We start from the raw sequence: 19471 nt of genomic DNA, 5'->3' as shown, positions 1-19471 counted from the left end.
CAGTGTGGTTTTTGTAAATCCATTAATATCCAAAGATATTTTGATCTTTTGATTCTCAGTAATTCAGGGCCCACACTTATGGGTGAACTTCAGCTTCCTCATCAGAGAGCTAAAATCTCTAAAGCAGTATGTATGTAATAGTGTACCTAGCTTCTTGAAGATACCCCAGGGCTAAATGTGAATCTGTACCCCCTAGCAGTGGCTCTCAAGCTTTTTATTGAGCCAAAGAATTACCAGGGAAGCTATTTAAAATGCAGATTTCTAATCCTCATTTTAAACCTACAGAATATACGTTTTTTAAAGATGTATCCCAGGTAATTCCTCGAGTCCATCTTAGACAAGTCATTTAAGCTCCCTAGCTTTGGTATCATTACCTGTAACATAGGTACAATATCACTATCTTACAGAGGTGTAAGAATTAAATGATATAATATGTATTATTAAGTATCCAGGAATAGCTCTGGCACTTTGTAGATGCTAATATGATAGCTCTACCTTCTCCTTAACGTGTTAATTTTGGATTTACCGATACTAGGTTTCTTAAGACTAGAGGATAGTTTCCCAGTAGACTTACAGAGTCCCTATTTGTTCTATTAACTAATAAAAGAATATGGCACCTTAGGAGAAGCTTTTCTCTTCATCTTTCTTTCCCACTGCAAAGAAGGTAGTTATTTGTGGTTTTCTTCTGTCTTTTCTCACAAAAAAAAAGACTGGACTTCAAACTTGGATCAAACAAGCAACACAGAGAAAGTAAGCCAAAATGAGTGAGGGAAGATGAACTACTAAGCCCATCCACTTCCAGAACTCTTCCCCAAAACTTTTCTCCTCTTTTTGCCAGTTTCTTGGCAAATTGGACAAGGCTGTGATGGTTAAGAGCTGAGGCTAGACACAGGAGTGCTGTAGGTGCTATCACCCTTCCAGAGTGTGCTTAACTCCTGGTTCACAGAGGGCAATGGCATGTATTCACTTGGATGCTAAAGACAAGCCTGTTTCTTGGCCAGGGGGTCTGATTACATGAGGCAGGACACTGTACAAGAGGCCTCACATCTGACTCCCATTTAGAGTACAGAAGGCCCACTCTTGCAGCCATATCCTACATCCTGGCCCTTTAGTTACTTCTAGGACGTCTTGTTGGTATATTAAGGAAGGAAAATAGAGTCAAATCCTAGCTTCACCACTGACTTAGCTGTGTAACACTGAACAAGTTATTTAACCCCAAATTCAATTTTCTCAAGTTAATTTGAAGCTGTTCTGTAGGCAGTGGGGAACTGATGGTTTTTGAGGAGGAAAGTAACAATCAAAATTAGCTCCCTTGGGCTTCCCTGGTGGCGCAGTGGTTGAGAATCTGCCTGCTAATGCAGGGGACACGGGTTCGAGCCCTGGTCTGGGAAGATCCCACATGCCGTGGAGCAACTAGGCCCGTGAGCCACAACTACTGAGCCTGCGCATCTGGAGCCTGTGCTCCGCAACAAGAGAGGCCGCGATAGTGAGAGGCCCACGTGCCGCGATGAAGAGTGGCCCCCGCTTGCCACAACTAGAGAAAGCCCTTGCACAGAAACGAAGACCCAACACAGCCAAAAATAAATAAAATAAAAATAACTAAATAAATAAGACCCCAAGATCACTATTAAAAAAAAAAAAATTAGCTCCCTTAACCTGCTGTATAGCACAGGGAGCTCAGCTCAGCACTCTGTGATGGCCCAGTTGGGTGGGACGGTGGGTGGGGGGGAGGGAGGCCCAAGAGGGAGGGGATGTGTGTATGATTATGGCCGATTCACTTCACTGTGCAGCAGAAACTAACACAACATTGCAAAGCAACCATACTCCAACAAAAAATTTTTAAAAATGAAAAAATCAAAAAAAAATTAGCTCCCTTCCCCCAAAACAGTGGCCCTCCAAAAAAAACCAAACACAGACTAATTTTTTAATTTACATTTTTTCTGTTAAAATTAAAAACTAGAGTTAAATTCTCAAAGTCTAAATTAGACTAAATGTAAAACTGCTATACAACCCACTGAATGGATTTATAGTTAGTGTCCCTCAAAAGTATCTAGTCATCTTCCACCTTTTTCCTTTTTTCTAAATTCATTCTGCTCCAGTCTTCACTATCATCACATGCACTTTATTCTATCAAACATCATTTTTCAGGATCAACCTACCTGAATAATCATTAAGCCTCTTTAGAGCTTTCCCAAACTTAAATATTGTCATTTTGATTATACACCCCAAAGCATTACTTTCCTCACTTCTTTTGTTTAGTACCAGAATGGTCTAAAAAGAAACAATAAAAGTTGTTTATTTCACTAAAAAGAAAGATCAGTATATCCAATGGCTATTAAGTTAACCACTTAATAAAACACATCAAAAACTACTCATCCTTATGTTAATTATCTGAAATTAGAACATAATGAATTAGTTAATCTAATACTTTGCCATTTACTTCATGCTTACAAGATTATGCAAGAAACCAAAATGGCTTCTCATAACTTGTTTGCTTTCCAAATACTTCACATTTCAACCCCATATCTATACAGAGAGAGAAAATCCAACCATACTCTCCTTACCTAAAATCGGTAGAGAGGGCTAAAAAGCATTATTTAGGACTTTTTTAGACCTTGAAAAACAGTTACACTTCCAATGTGTATTTAAATTACAAATCAGTTTTTATCCTGTGACATTGCTTCAACTTAAGTTCATCATAGTTAAATTGACTGGGCTACTGCTCCATCTTTCAAGTCAGATGGAGATTCTTTTGCATCAAGCCTCTTATTCAAGATTTCTTCTTCAGCAAAATTGACTGTTAAATTAGGTAGAAGTTCTCCAAGACTACATGGTATTGTGGTTCTCAATCTTTGTTCCACTGGAGAAAACCTAATTAGTGGTGAAAGAGAGCGTTTTCTCTCACCAAGGGACATGCGTGAAGATGGTTTTGTATAGTCAATGTGCAAATCATGAGTGCCCAAAAAAGTTAAGCATATCATCAGTTTGCATGTATTGGGAAGTAAGGCTCAATTCTGGTTTGTGTCTTTCAAGTGTTTCAGGATTAGAGAGGCAAATTTCTTCCCTTTGCTTGGACAGAGATTTCTTCAGAGCCTCATATCCACTGCAAGTAGCCTGTAAATTAAAGTCTGATTCTGGAGTATTCTGTCTTCCTCCCACAACACCTTCTGGGAAAATGCCACTGTGCATAGGACTATTTGGTTCCAGTTTAAAATTGGCCTCTGTACTACTGGAGCTATTAAGACTTAAGTGACCAACTTCTTATGGAAGAGTTTCATGTAATATGCCAAAATCACTATCTTTAAAACTGGAACTAATTCCACCTGATATCTGAAAAGAGTTCCATAACATACTTTTATGCATGGAAAGAACTTTGTAAGAAGCTTTTGAGTGGGCTGATATTTTAATATACTCTTCTTCACTGCTACCTATCACATCTCTCCTATTGCCTACAGCAGGGGAGAATGTCTCTATTTGGCTAGTTTCTAAAAGCTTGTTCTGTAAAGCTGTACATTCGAAATCTTGCTTACAAATTATGTCCTTATTTAACAAATCTGACAGATTTTGTGTTGTTGGTTCACCTATGCAACTGGTCAGCACAGGTTTCTGAAGCACACACTTGAGGCAATCTGAAACAACTTTCTCTTCAGGCAAATGAGAATGGCTAGAATTGGACACAGTGGTTGCTGAGAAAAAACTGGCCATGTTAAACTCTTTTTGATTATGCACCACAGGTAAGGATTCTGGCAATACTTCTGTATGTTCAGTATCCATTTGAATTGGTTCTGTACTTCTGTTATCTTCTATTTTAACAGCTTTTCTCCATGAGCTCCTGCTTTCACTTACCAAGTTTTCTGGAGTTCGGGGGATTTGATTCCTTGTTAAGAATGGGTTAGAGAGTCAATTAGTTCCTCTAATATTACTTTTCCTTTAGAAGGCTGTGGTGAATCAGATAAAACTGCCCTTGCAACCTCTTCTACCAGATGATCTTGCTCTTTTTGGAATGGATCACTTTTCTTAGCTGGCAGAGACCCTCCAAATGCACTGCTCTTTGCAATATTTGATGATGAAGAGTCTTACACTTCAAGTTCTGGTGTTTTCTTAGAAACTATTTCATTTTTCTCTCTAGGAGTTGTCAACTTTGTGTCCTTTTGAAGTAGTGTAACACTGTTTCTATCTGATGGTGAAATGGGCTGCAACAGGAAAGAAGCAGGGCTGTTGGCTAGATCACATTTAGTTTCCACTATATCACTTGCCCTTCTGCAATCATTTTCCTGGATATGTTGCTTAGGTGTATCTGGAAGTGAAGCAGGGTACTGCAAAAGAACACTCTTCGCATATGCTTCTTCTGAGGCAGGATCAAATGAAAGGGTAGACATAGGTGATAAAAGATCCACAGCTGGAGTCCAATCTTTCATTAGACTGAAAGGAGGCCGAGAAATTCTTTCCAATTTTTATGCTATTCTTCTTGTTTTTCAACAATAGAATGTCTTATAGTTGTGAGATCTTTTATTTTATACCTCATATGCTTCAGATCTGACAGTCTTTCTCTCTGAAATTTGGTCTCTTTTTCAAGGAAGTGAAGGTCTATTGCCAGTCTTGCTTGGTTAGCCTGACAATGTTCATATTTCCTTACTTTCAAGACTTCATTTAATAACTGAATAACTGTTAAGAGATTCAATTTTCCAGCCTCTTAAACATTTCCTATGTGCAGCTGACACATTTGTTTCTCAATTCTGTCAAGTAAGAGCCTTGGAATATTGATAGCAACATTAGTTCCATCTAAAGTATATTGGTTAACCAGACTAAGGACTGAACTAACAACTTCTCTCTCTTTTTCCAAAGCTGTGAGTGTTTCATTCACTGAAGCCCACAAAGACCGAACCTTTTGAATTTTCTCTTGTATATTACTTTGGTCATCATAGGGTTCCATTGTTTTATTTGGTTTTGCTGTCCTATACATTCTGATCTCAAATTTCGTATTTGTTTAACTGACAGTTGTGCATTTTCGTGGTATTTTCGGGTAACACAATCTTCTCTTTGCAAAATTTTTAAAACTCTGTTATGTGCTACATGGCATCTGGCAATGCACTTGCACAACTCTTGTGGCTTTAGGTTAAATGTCTCTGTAAAATGTACAGAAGAATTTTTAGAATGGGTTTTTATATAATTTATTGCAACAAATCTTGCAAAGTGATACATCAGATGAATAAACTTAGGACCACCAGGAGAAAGAAATAGTGAACCAACAACTTGAGGAAAGCTACTTCCACATTTGGCAGAATTCTTTTTTAACCATTCACAGCAATGTTTTCGGAATTCAGTATCACATTTTTGGTCAAATGGAGGCCAACAAAGTTTGAAAACTTCTTTAGTGAGAGACTGGTCAAGCGTTTGAAACAAAAAATAAGAAGCTATCTGAAAGGCATCACTGTTCAACTTGTCAGACATGTTCACTCCGAGGTGCATGTGCGACACGATCTTTCCACCGGCTACAGTCGCTGAGCCTGGCTAGAAGCTGAGTGCCTGCAAATACATCCAGAGATGCTCCTTCTCGAAAGAAGTGACCCAGGCCAAACTCATCTTTGCGGAAGGCAGGGACTGGCAAAGGAAGAAAGTGCAGTCTCCAACGACTGAGAGGGCCCCTCAGGCTTTTTCCCTACGTGTATCCTGAGATGGCAGCGGCCCCTCCATTGCCACCATCTGATCCTCTCGCCCAGAACCATTTCGCCTCACATGCCTCAAGTGGCCTGAGACTCTAAAGTCTTAGGGAATTAGAGCCTCTAACGGTAGTACTGCACAGCGGCCAAGGCGAAGTCACCACCCCTTGTATGTTATTTGTGCTTTCTCTTGTTGCTTTTAATATTTTTTCTTTGTCTTTAATTTTTGTCAATTTGATTAACATGTGTCTCAGCCTGTTGCTACTTGGGTTTATCCTGCATGGGACTCTATGCTTTGGAGACTGAATGTTTTCCTCTCCCACATTAGGGAAGTTTTTGGCTATAATCTCTTCAAATAATTTCTTGGACCTTTCTCTTTCTCTTTGCCTTCTGGGACCCCTATAATGTGAATTTATTGCGTTTAATGCTGCCCCAGAGGTCTCTGATACTGCTCACTTACCCATTTTTCTGCCTCATTTATTCCACTATAGATTCCTTCTAGTGTATTTTTCATTCCAGTTATTGTATTGTTCATCTGTGTTTGTTCTTTAAATCTTCTAGGACTTGTTAAACATTTCTTGTGTCTTCTCGATCTGTGCCTCCATTCTTTTTCTAAGATCTTGCATCATCTTTACTCTGAATTATTTTTGGGGAAGATTGCCTAACTCCACTTCACTTACTTGTTCTTCTGGGTTTTTATCTTGTTCCTTCATCTGGAATATACTCCTCTGCCGTCTCATTTTGTCTGACTTTTCTGTTTGCAGTCTCCTTTCCGCAGGCTGCAGGATCACAGTTTCTCTTACTTCTGGTGTTTGCACCCTTGTGGGTGAGTTTGGGTCAGGGGCTTGTGCAGGTTTCCTGGAGGGAGGGACTGGTGCCTGCCCACTGGTGTGTGGAACTGTGTGTTGTCCCTCTGGTTGACAGGGCCATGTCAAGGGCTGTGTTTAGAAGTGGCCGTGAGCTCAGTACAACTTTAGGCAGCCTGTCTGCTGATGGTTGGGGCTGTGTTCCCCCTTTGCTGGTTGTTTGGACTGAGGCATCCCAGCACTGGAGCCTGCAGGCTGTTGGGTGGAGCCAGGTCTCAGTGCCAAAATGGCCACCTCTCGGAGAGCTTGTGCCAATCAATATTTTATGGGGCCTCCACCTCCAGTCTCCTTGCCCACCCTCTGCACCACAGCCAACCCACACCTCCCCCAGGAGACCCTCCACAACACACAGGGTGGTCTAGCCCAGGCTCCTGTGGAGTCACTGCTTTGTTCTGGGTCCCAGTGTACGTGAAATCTTGTGTGCACCCTCCAAGAGTGCAGTTTCTATTTCCCCCAGTCCTGTGGAGCTCCTGCACTCAAGCCCTGCTGGCCTTCAAAGCCAAATGCTCTGGAGGCTCCTCCTTCTGTTGCCAGACCTTCAGGCTATGGAGCCTGACCTGGGGCTCAGAACTATCACTACTGTGGGGGAACCTCTGGGATATAATTATTTTCCAATTTGTGGGTCTCTCAGCCAAAGGGTATGGGATTTGATTATATCACGGAAGCGCCCCTCCTACCGACTCGCTGTGGCTTCTTCTTTGTCTTTGGGTGTAAAATTTTTTTTTTGGTAGGTTCCAGTCTTTTTTGTTGATGGTCATTCAGCAGTTGTGATTTTGGTGTTTTTGTAAGAGGAGGTGAGCTCAAGTTCTTCTACTCCACCATCTTGTCCAGAATTGAGGGGCTACTTTTAGTTTGGATGCTTTCTGCCTCTTCCATCAGTTTGTACTGGCCATTATCCCCTTGATATGGGGTGCATAGGTGCAGCAGCCCTTGCGTGCTCTCCTGGTATGGCAGGGGCAGTGGTCCGCCCCCAACCATGGGTCTCTCAGTGGCAGCACTGGCCATGTGCCCCCAGGACAGCAGGGGCATCGATTGGCACCTGCTCCTGGGTCTCCCAGTGGTGGCTACGACCCACGCATTCCCGGGACAGCAGGGGCAGTGATTGGTGCCTGCTCACCCCCCATGTGTGCTCCCCATACGGCAGGGGCAGCAACTAGCTTCTGTTCCCAGGTCTCCTAGCTGCGGCAGGGCCCACTCACCCCCAGGACAGTGGGGACACCTATTGGCGCCTGCTCACAGGTCCCCTAGTTTCGGTAGCAGCCCATGGCCACTTCTGGAGCCTACGATGACAGCGACAGCTCATGCCCACCCCAAGAGCTCATATAGTTAGTGTTCTGTTGCCTGAGAGCATGCACACAGAGAAAGAAGCTCCTATGGCAGTCCCACCCCTGTCCTCATGCGCCCCCCAGTAATGATGACTTGCTGCTCTGGCATGCCCAGGTTCTTCCAAGTACACCCTCAGTTGCCACAGTCCAGCCTCTTCAGGCTGTCTCCCCACAGGCAACGCTGTTCCTCTCCCGGGGTTTGACCTCTGAAGCCCAAGTTTCAGCATGCAGCCCCCGCCCATACCAGTGGATGAGCATCTCAGGCTAGGGAGCACAGGGTGGCAGTAGGTCACTCCGTTTTGCCTTCCACAAACTGGTTGCTGCACTCTCCTCAGAGGCTCTGAAGCTCCCCTTCCGTCCAGGCTGATCTCCCTGCCGGTGAGGGGACTTCCTAGGGTGTGAGAACCTTTCCTCCTTCACAACTCCCTCCCTGGGGCACAGGTCCCATCCCAACTCCTTTTTCTTTTTTTTTTTTTTCTCTTGTCCTACCTGGTTATGTGGAGGTTTTCTTGCCCTTTCGGAAGTCTGAGGTCTTCTGCCAGTGTTCAGTAGATGTTCTGTGCAAATTGTTCCACTTGAAGATGTGTTTTGGGTGTGTTTGTGGAAGGAGGTGAGCTCCACATCCTACTCCTCAGGCATCTTGATTCCTCCTCATAATGCATATAATTTGTACAGAAATTTCTGCTATTAGTCCAGAAAGTTTTTCATTTAACGTTGCTTACATTTTAAAGATAACTGCAGTCAGAATAATAGGTTAAAATGTGAGCTTTTATAAATAGAACAAAAATTACTGTTTGTATATTTATTGCCTTTCCCTTTCCCAAGGCCACTAAAGAGATTCCACTTTGTTTCTTCCCTACACTTGACTTCTGAAAGGCTTTAGCAGGAAGCAATTTTGGGATTATATGAGGGCGGGTGGGGAGGGAAGAAAGGGTGAGGGAGTAATTTTTCTGGGAGTTTTATGGAGTGGGAATCTGGGAAAGCCGGGGTGTGAGGGAGTACATGAGAGAAGAAAGAAGGATTTTTTAAAGTATTGTTCAAGAAATGACAATAAAGAACTTCAGTTATTTTGAAATTAGTCTTTGACTGTCATCGGGTTCCTCTGGCCACAACACAGCTTGGGATGAGAGAACATAGGTGAATGATTTAATAAGACTGGGAATATCAAAAGATTTATATCAGTAATTGAGATGGGACTGTGGGGGCAGAGAGCACAAGCTAATATGGAAGTGGAAGGTGTTGCTACATTGATTGTTGTTCCTTTCAGTTATTGTCGATCAAGATTTGTTTATTCTTTTTTAAAATTTATTTATTTTTGGCTCTGTTGAGTCTTCGTTGCTGCACGAGGGCTTTCTCTAGTTGTGGCGATCAGGGGCTACTCTTCATTGCAGTGTGCGGGCTTCTCACTGTGGTAGCTTCTCTTGTTGTGGAGCACGGGCTCTAGGTGCGTGGGCTTCAGTAGTTATGGCATGCAGGCTCAGTAGTTGTGGCTCAGGGGCTCTAGAGTGCAAGCTCAGTAGTTGTGGCACACAGGCTTAGTTGCTCCGTGGCATGTGGGATCTTCCCGAACCAGGGATCGAACCCATGTCCCTTGCATTGGCAGGCGGATTCTTAACTACTGTGCCACCAGGGAAGTCCCTGTTTATTCTTTTAAGGAACAAATTATGTAGCTGATTTATGACCTACAACATTTATAATATAAATAACAGTTACACTTTTTTTTCTTGGGCACTGAATTTTATGTTGGCTTGGGGGAAGGGAACATAGGAAGGAGAAGTGGAGTAAAATTTCACTCAGTATGTCTTTCCTACATATGAAACAAACTTGGCAAGTCTATATTTTCTCTTTTTGTCCTGTCATCCATCATATTCTGCTCTATAATATTAGCCAAAGTGATAACATTTTCTCTAATTGGAAATGTAGGACATAGTCTGTAAAGTAACTAGACATCAGATGTGTTCTTCAAGATTTTAATGGTATCAATCAACATGGCAGTCATTTTCTTTCTTTTAACCGTATTGTTTCAGCATTCAAAATTAAATTTAGGAAGATAGAACAGGTAAAAAGATTCCTAGAGTAATCCTTGACATAGTAACTGTTAAGAGAATGGTCTTTGATATTACTTATGTATGTAGCATAAACATTACATGCTATTTCTATATATAAATTTCCAAAAGGGGGAAGGGAGAGCAATTTTTATAGACTTACTGATACCTCAGATTTTTTTTTTTAAAGAAACATTGCCTTTATTTGACTGGACTGTTTCATTTCATCATCAACATTTCTGATTTCATCTGGCTTAAAACACCTAGTATTACTTTAGAGCAGAATTGATTGGTCTTGTAAGAAAAATGGTCGCTTGGGGCCTTTCAACAGAACCTACCATGTAAGGCTAATCTTTCGTAGATTAGAAAGATGGATCACCAGTGTTCTTGTTTTTATTTCTGTGAACGCAGAAATTGGAAAAGGAATTGAAAACGTAGAGGTGATAAGGACTAATTCATTTATGCATTTTGTTGGTAATATGATCTTGTAATGATAGTTTTACTATCATTAACACTCAAATTACTTCATGAACAAAATGAAATCTCAAATTTAGTAATTAGGTGAGTTCAGAAACAGGTACACAGCTAATGGTCTTGCAAACTAGAAAAAATCCATTAGTTGGAAATTATCTGTGCATTGTTTTCTTGCAGGGAACAAATCACAAGACAGTGGCATAGCAGAGATGGAAGAACTTCCCGTACCACATAACATCAAAATAAGCAACATTACATGTGACTCATTCAAGATTTCATGGGAAATGGATTCCAAATCAAAAGACCGTATTACACACTATTTCATTGACCTCAATAAGAAAGAGAACAAGAACTCCAATAAATTTAAACACAAGGTAAAATTCTAACACATCCTTATATTCATTTCTATCTTAAAACTTTCTAAGTATGAGGACATTTTGAAAGAAGGAATAATGTTCTATTAATTACTAATATGATATATTTGACATTGGGAAGAATAAAAATTATATGTCATTTAAAAGCCCTATTCCTTCAAGAAATTGTGTAAGAAAATGAAATGCCAAATATATGGGTAAAATACATTTTTTTCTGGGAAAGCTGAAATCTTGACTCTCATACAGACATAAAAATTAACATGTGTTAAAGATTTTCTTTAACATATTAATGAGGTAACTGATGAGGTATTACAGCCAATTCAAAGGATGATCCAGAAAAAGACATTTTTATGGATCAGGATATTGAAATAAATGTTTAAGTGGAGGCAGAACTGGTATGGGGTAGGGGAAGAGCAAGGGCAGGCAAGGAGGGTTTTACTTCCACTGGGCAAAATTCACTTGCATGTACTTAGACAAGAATAGCTGAATTGTTATCAGTTGTCTACAAATTACAGAGTTGTAGATTCCACAAAATCAGAGGATAGGCAGAAGAGTGTGCTATAGACAGTTCATAGTTTTCCACTGAAGCACACATTTTTCCCTAAAACTGCCAAATGAAGAATGTAATGGCAGCTTATAAACTGTAGGATATTTGTTAAAATACTTAAGGGCTGAAAATTGCTTTATGTGGTCAATTTTATTTTATGGTTTGAGAATAAAAGTTAACCTTTAAGTGTTTTAGACATGTAACAATTCTCTGATATTTATTCTCTTACCTGTCTGCTTATCACATATCTTTCTGATACATACCTCCCTTCAGAAGTAGCTGCAGAGAGGATAATAGTTATCTGGCTTAAGAATTCTTTCTTATGTTTCAGTATTTTCACTGATACGAAACTGATCTTATTTTAATACTGATAATAAATTTTAACTTGGCAAATCTTTTGAAAGAATTGTCTTATCTTGTCTGGAAATTATGCATTTTACTAGATGTGTAATTACACATACTAATGGTAAGTGAGGCTTATACACACAGATAAGTGTGATAGAGAGAACAAGATTGATGTCATTATTTTCCCATGTTCCAGTTTTAATTATTCCTTCTAGTGTTGGATATCCTCTTTGCTGACATTTGCTTTCTTAAATTAGCTTTAAAATATTTAGTATTAAATGGTGAGGAGTCAAGATTTGACCCCCTTTCTTCATTCCACACTTAGAATACCATATCTTTGGAAATATAGTGAATACTCAACTAGCAGGTTTATTTACCTTATTAATCATTGTTAAAAAATACCTAAACTTTTCTGTCACACATAGGCTCCACACTTGAATACAAGTAAAGCAAATGTTACCTCATTTGCATGTAAAACTGAATCATTTAAAAATATTTATTAAAAAAAATTCTGTCCCTTGACATATAAAATATTTAGTAATGGGCTACTCTGATAAAATTATTGCATAGTATATATTAAACAAATATAATATTTTAAAATGCTAAATCTGTTGAATTTTTATTTCACATTTCTGTTTTTTATATTGTTTTATCATTTAGTATTAGAATATTGCATTTTAAGCATATTAAGGAGTGTACAGAGAATAACATTACACTAGAAATCAAGAAAACAAATCCAAGTACATTTATGTCATTAGCTTAGCTGTATGATCTTGGCATGTCTCTTGATCAAATTGGGCCTTAATTTTTACATCTGAAGAATAAGAGATTTGAATATAGTAATTGCTAAATATCTTTAAAAAGGAAACTTGTGTCATCAGCCAGGAATTTAATAAGTTACTCCACATTGTTTACAATTGATTCAAGTTATACTACTAAATTAATTCATTTCCTTCCTCCCTCCCTTCCTTCCTTTCTTTCTACTTTTCTTTCTTCCTTTCTTAGGATGTTCCAACAAAACTGGTGGCAAAAGCTGTTCCCTTGCCTATGACTGTCCGTGGACACTGGTTTTTGAGCCCAAGAACTGAGTATACAGTAGCAGTGCAGACTGCCTCAAAACAAGTTGATGGCGATTATGTGGTGTCTGAATGGAGTGAAATTATAGAATTCTGCACAGCAGGTAAGAGAATTGGGTATAAATACAGAAAAAAAACACCACCTTATTTAATAGGTCCTAGAAAAACTAATTATAGAAAATACATTCTTTTTTATAATTATGAAGTGATATGTATTGCATTGGTCATTTTTGCATTGCCAGTAGCATCGTGTGACAGAACAAATTGATTAGAAGGAGCGGAGGTTCTCAGCAAAAACTGGGCAATGGCATTAAATTACTTCTGTGCTACATGCACAGTCTGATTTTTCAAAGTAAATGCTTTGCAAATAAAAATTGATGCAGTATAAAAATATACTCAGCATATTTTCTGATTCATTTTGAGAGAGAGAGAGCTTTTTCCTTCCTCTTTTTTTTTTTCATTTTTTACTTTCACTGTCTTGAAAGAAAAAAGCCGGGAACATCATTCTCTAATTTAAGGGAATGGAGGCAGATTGCAATGACTTTACCTAGCAAATATGTTACTGGATTTTTCACTTGAATGCTGATAATCTATCTCTAAACTAGTGTCATGTGAGAGAGAGAGAGTGTGTGTGTGTGTGTGTCTTTGCTTCATTAGAAAGTACTGCATAGGTTCCTTAAAAAACTAAAAATAGAACTACCATACGACCCAGCAATCCCACTGCTGGGCATATACCCTGAGAAAACCATAATTCAAAAAGAGTCAGGTACCACAATATTCATTGCAGCTCTGTTTACAATAGCCAGGACATGGAAGCAACCTAAGTGTCCAGCGACAGATGAATGGATAAAGAAGATGTGGCACATATATACAATGGAATATTACTCACTCATAAAAAGAAACAAAATTGAATTATTTATAGGGAGGTGGATGGACCTAGAGTCTGTCATACAGAGTGAAGTAAGTCAGAAAGAGAAAAACAAATACAGTATGCTAACACATATATATATGGAATCTAAAAAAAAAAAATGCTTCTGAAGAACCTAGGGGCAGGACAGGAATAAAGATGCAGACGTAGAGAATGGACTTGAGGACACGGGGAGGGGGAAGGGTAAGCTGGGACGAAGTGAGAGAGTGGCATGGACATATATACACTACCAAATGTAAAATCGATAGCTAGTGGGAAGCAGCTGCATATCACAGGGAGATCAGCTCCATGCTTTGTGACCACCTAGAGGGGTGGCCTAGGGAAGGTGGGAGGGAGACGCAAGAGGGAGGAAATATGAGGATATATGTATATGTATAGCTGATTCACTTTGTTATAAAGCAGAAACTAACACACCATTGTAAAGCAATTATATTCTAATAAAGATGTTTAAAAAAAAAAAAGTACCTCATAGCCATTTAGGATTGGGATATCTGATGTAGAAAGCCCATCCCCTTTGATTTTGAACTGTACCTTAATAGCCCACTGGGTTGTAAATGTTACCATTCATATGCATTTATCTATTTTTTAAATTCATTCAATCAAGAAACAAATATTTATCGAGCACTTAAATAGGTGGTGAAGGGACACAAAGATATCTCTACCTGAACACATCTGTCATCCACTCTTTTTGTCTCTTAGAGAGAGAGGCTGTTTCAACACACAGGAGCTTGTAGAAAAAGTCATAAAAACAGTTTGCCTCACCTATTGCAGGTTGCCTAGCAACTTTCCCCAGCTGAGGCACCCTTCAGATAAATCAGCTATTTTTTTTCCCATAGCCTCACACTAGATTTATTTCAGACTCAGGATGTGCTTAGCTACTGCTTTATCTCAATATCTTCTGTTTTCTTCTTAATTTCAAACTCAGTATAAAGCTTCTCATGTGGATATGTAGAACGGATGAGAATTTAATTCTAAGTTACTGTGAATTTATCTTCAAACCCCTTTTGTTTATTCTATGAGGAAGTTGCTAAGGATTGCAACATTCTTTATTGCTAAGGATCTCAGTGTATTAGAGCAAGGAAAATAGTATCTCTCTGGTACTATATTTCTTCCTAAGATGTCATTGGGCCTGTGAGCCATGGCCGCTGAGCCTGCGGGTCCGGAGCCTGTGCTCCGCAACGGGAGAGGCCACAACAGTGAGAAGCCCGCGTACCGCAAAAAAAAAAAAAAAAATTCCTCCTTGGAATCTACCTTATGTTTCACATCTTTCCATTTACTTTTATTGCATCCTACCAGGGAGGTAGACACAGTAAAAGACATGGTATCTTTTGACATTATTTTAATACATGCTATTTTCCATAGGACGGCACCAAACAGCATCATAGTATTTGTTCATTTTTTTTAAAAAAAGAGCTACTATTTACCTGCTAAAACCCCATTTGACATTAGGGAAAGGCGTGAAATAGTATTTTTTCTTTAGCTTAAGGAAGACCTTTGGCATTTTCAGTTCAGAAATATCCATCTATCTAGATGCACACATTCACTCTTTTCTATAATCTATATAACTACATGTGTACATGTTTTATTTCTATGTATATAAAGAAAAACCTTTTTGTCTTCTTTCTTTCCTTTAGATTGATCTCCCTATTGCTCTTTTATTCAAACACATCCCATAATTCTTCTAAGGAATTTATGGGGTAAATAATAAGGAAAATGCCAGCTTATTTAAAATGTTCCACAATATTTTTCTATAAATTATTTTGCATTTTTATGAGTAAAATCTAAGGGGAACTTAGGCTGTTCAAAGCTTGTTGTTTCAGTTTATTAAAATAATTCAGAGCCTGTTTCACCTAAGCTTTATCAATAACATTGACTCTAAATTTTGAGAAAGCTATTTTATATATATTGTCTTTTAATCTAGACATCTAATTCACTCAAAATTTATTGAGCACATATTGTATGCTATGCACTGTGCAAAGTATTGGAGATAAAACAGAATGCCACTGACTACTTCTAGGCTAATCTATGACAGAGATGAAACCCCATAATAAGTCATAGTTGTCTATATATTTACTTCTTCCCTTAGACTGTGAATTCTTTGAAAGAAGAATAATTTTTTTTATCTTTTAACCTGATCATTTAATTTTGCATGATGCCTTGTACATCATGTTCTGATCTAAATAAATATTTGTTGAGCCACTGAAGCAATGAGTAAACAAACTATGCTGCCATGAGTAGTTCAACTAGGTTGCTTTTGTTTGAAAAGTCTTAAAATCTTTATAGACCAAAATATTTGCTTAGATTCTAGTACAGGAGTTTGGCAACAGTCCTCAATTTTCAAAACAAAAAGTTGGTGAAAAGATCAGATTACTTTGAGAGATGCTTTAAACTTTCACGAGTCTTATGTACTCAAAAACTACCAGCTAGGAGCCAGAGACCTAGTCTCTAAGTTACTAGCTTTATGAACATTTGGCAAATCACTAAACTGTAACAAGCCTCAATCTCTGCATCAGTTAAATGGTCATACTTAATCTACCTTGCCAACCTCATAGATTTAGGGAGTAAATTAAATGAACATTATTATTATTACTCCTTTAAATTCTATTTGCTATTGCTTGCAGGTTACAAGCTTCTTTTATTTGATTCATCAGCTGATTGAAGAAAGGCTACTATGGTGCTGATTGACATTACTCGGGTTATGCAGTCTGTATTCCTTATTTAACATTTTGGTTTCAGGATGTTTAATTTCAACGAGTGAAAAAAATGCAAGGGTATTCATAAAAGCAACTGTAAACTATAAAAAAATATTTTTGTAGAAGGAAAAAATGTGCCAAAGACAATGAATGTTTTCTTTTTTAAGTGCAGTTTCCTATTCACTAAGATGAATTTCCTAAAAGTAAATTTTAATAATCTACAATTTATTAAGCATGTAGTTGATACTTTTGATAATGTATTTTTAATAACAGACTGCTTTTTGGTTTTTTCAGACTATTCAAAAGTTCATCTAACACAACTGTTGGAGAAAGCCGAAGTGATTGCAGGACGGATGCTTAAATTTTCTGTTTTTTATCGTAACCAGCACAAAGAATATTTTGACTATATTCAGTAAGAATCAAAAAATATATATACTGATTTGCTTTACTAAGTGCCATTCCAAATTCTAGGCTCAGGTTTCTCTTGAGTCTGCTTCTGTGAAATAGCAATTTTTAGTTTTCTTCTCAAAATAATTATACTATGACTTTATTTCCCAGAAAAATTAAGTAGGAAAAAATCAGATCATGGAATTTTTTTCCACTTCACTTAGATTCCTTTCCATGATCACTTGTAATACCAGTTCCTGTCTATTTGAGTGGAGGATCTTAAACCTCCAGGGTGAAGATTGGTGAGCATGTCTTGTACAGATACACACTCCTCTAATTCCCAATAACTCAGTGCCTTCTGTCTCATACCAACTACTAAATTTTCTCCTCTTCCTGTGGGTCATTGAAAATGAGAGAATAAAAGGGTGACTGGTTCATGAAACATGGTGAATCAGGTGGGATTTTCGGGCTTCTGCCTACGTAGAAATCTCTCAGCCATTATCTTGGGTTAATTATTCATGAGGAAAATCTCCTTTGTTTACCTTTGAATTCTAGGGTTCAGTAGTATTTCTAAGATATCCTATGTTTGTCCCTGAAAGCAGTTTCCAAGAATTCCATGTCACAAGTAGTTTTAATACTTACAGCCCTTTCATATTTGTAGAAGAAAATTTCAAGAGCATAAATAGGCAGATTTGTGTTTTAAAGTGAGACTGAAGCTTTTAAATTGATACAGGTTCTAAAACTTTTACACAGCAATCCCTATAATTTGTCATTTTAAAAGCCTTGATCTCACTTTGTAAACTCTATAAAGTATTCTTGACAGGATTTTATGTGAAAAAAAATTAGGAAGTTCTGTTGTGGTTTTTTTGTTTCATAACTCTCCAGTTTTTCTTAAATCAAGATCATGGTTACAGATCTAAATAAACTCCAAGCTGTGGAAAATGCAGAGAGAATCAAAGAGAGAAAGGTGAATTTAGGCATGTGTGTTCTTCAAATTAAGTACTTTGCAATATCATGTAGTTTGATATATTTTGATCGTGAAAACTATTCCTGCCTTATGTTTGAATATCCTGTAAATAGAGTTCAGTCCATAATTCTCTTTGCTGGCAAATTATTTACCCTTCAGTCTATATAATTCATAGTAGATGCCATTCACTAAATTAAGTGAACATGAGCTGAGAGACAGAACACAAATTATTATACTTGTCAATTGTTGAATGGGAATGACCATATATGACTTAACAAAAAAAGGTACTTCTTTATATTTGTTAAGCATAAAATTAGAAATAAAAAAGATCCACAGTTGCTATTTTGTATAATAATAAATAATACATCAATAGAATAAATAAATACATGTTTGGTACTAGGTTTAGATTCCCAGAACATTGCAAGTGTCTATTTTAGGTGGCCACTGGAGGTCACTATTTCTCTGATTTTTCTCTGTCCTTTGGGTGGGAATTGGCCTTCTGTTTTCGGGTCCTTAGATACTCTAGAATTTGCTCCCTCTGTCTTCAAAAATTCTTCCAAGAAGAAAAAAATAAAGATGGGGAGCATGGAAAATGGAAAAAAGTATTGTATATATTGTATGATTGATTCCAATATACTAGTATAAAAGATGTATTTACTAACAAGGAAATTTACCTTTGTTGGATTTTCTATGATAGTTGTAAAATTCATGCAAGTTATATTTTGATGCAGTAGATATACACATACTGCAGTATATATACATAAAAAAATATACTTGCCAAGGCATGGGAACAGTTTTTCAACATTGCTTTTTAAAAAAGCTCTATTAACTGAAGCCATATTAGCATCAGTGGATCTTGATTTTCTTTAAATCTTCTAGGACTTGTTGAACACTTCTTGTGTCTTTTCGATCTGTGCCTCCATTCTTTTTCTGAGATCTTGCATCATCTTTACTCTGAATTATTTTTGGGGAAGATTGCCTAACTCCACTTCACTTACTTGTTCTTCTGGGTTTTTATCTTGTTCCTTCATCTGGAATATACTCCTCTGCCGTCTCATTTTGTCTGACTTTTCTGTATTTGCAGTCTCCTTTCCGCAGGCTGCAGGATCACAGTTTCTCTTACTTCTGGTGTTTGCACCCTTGTGGGTGAGTTTGGGTCAGGGGCTTGTGCAGGTTTCCTGGAGGGAGGGACTGGTGCCTGCCCACTGGTGTGTGGAACTGTGTGTTGTCCCTCTGGTTGACAGGGCCATGTCAAGGGCTGTGTTTAGAAGTGGCCGTGAGCTCAGTACAACTTTAGGCAGCCTGTCTGCTGATGGTTGGGGCTGTGTTCCCCCTTTGCTGGTTGTTTGGACTGAGGCATCCCAGCACTGGAGCCTGCAGGCTGTTGGGTGGAGACAGGTCTCAGTGCCAAAATGGCCACCTCTCGGAGAGCTTGTGCCAATCAATATTTTATGGGGCCTCCACCTCCAGTCTCCTTGCCCACCCTCTGCACCACAGCCAACCCACACCTCCCCCAGGAGACCCTCCACAACACACAGGGTGGTCTAGCCCAGGCTCCTGTGGAGTCACTGCTTTGTTCTGGGTCCCAGTGTACGTGAAATCTTGTGTGCACCCTCCAAGAGTGCAGTTTCTATTTCCCCCAGTCCTGTGGAGCTCCTGCACTCAAGCCCTGCTGGCCTTTAAAGCCAAATGCTCTGGAGGCTCCTCCTTCTGATGCCAGACCCTCAGGCTATGGAGCCTGACCTGGGGCTCAGAACTATCACTACTGTGGGAGAACCTCTGGG

At 38.7% G+C, this 19471-nt stretch overlaps 1 protein-coding gene and 1 pseudogene across 3 annotated transcripts in view; one reads left to right on the top strand and one right to left on the bottom strand.

The window, feature by feature from the left end:
• Positions 1–19471, top strand: part of PHYHIPL (phytanoyl-CoA 2-hydroxylase interacting protein like) — a gene marked incomplete at both ends in the record, with an annotated part of 96095 nt that overhangs the window by 74122 nt on the left and 2502 nt on the right. For both annotated transcript variants that reach the window (XM_082642073.1, XM_082642074.1), the window contains 3 exons: positions 10548–10744; positions 12642–12816; positions 16628–16745. In XM_082642073.1, coding sequence (XP_082498199.1) covers positions 10548–10744; positions 12642–12816; positions 16628–16745 — 490 coding nt within the window. The remainder of the gene's footprint in view (positions 1–10547; positions 10745–12641; positions 12817–16627; positions 16746–19471) is intronic.
• Positions 2695–5583, bottom strand: LOC309812471 (HAUS augmin-like complex subunit 6; annotated as a pseudogene). Its single transcript has one exon. The product of its transcript is annotated as an HAUS augmin-like complex subunit 6 (transcript).

Source organism: Mesoplodon mirus, assembly GCF_964341445.2.
Source record: "Mesoplodon mirus genome assembly, chromosome: 2".
In the NCBI taxonomy this organism is placed as follows: Eukaryota; Metazoa; Chordata; class Mammalia; order Artiodactyla; family Ziphiidae; genus Mesoplodon; species Mesoplodon mirus.
The sequence above is the reverse complement of the archived record's forward strand: the minus strand, read 5'-3'. Positions and strand labels throughout refer to the sequence as shown.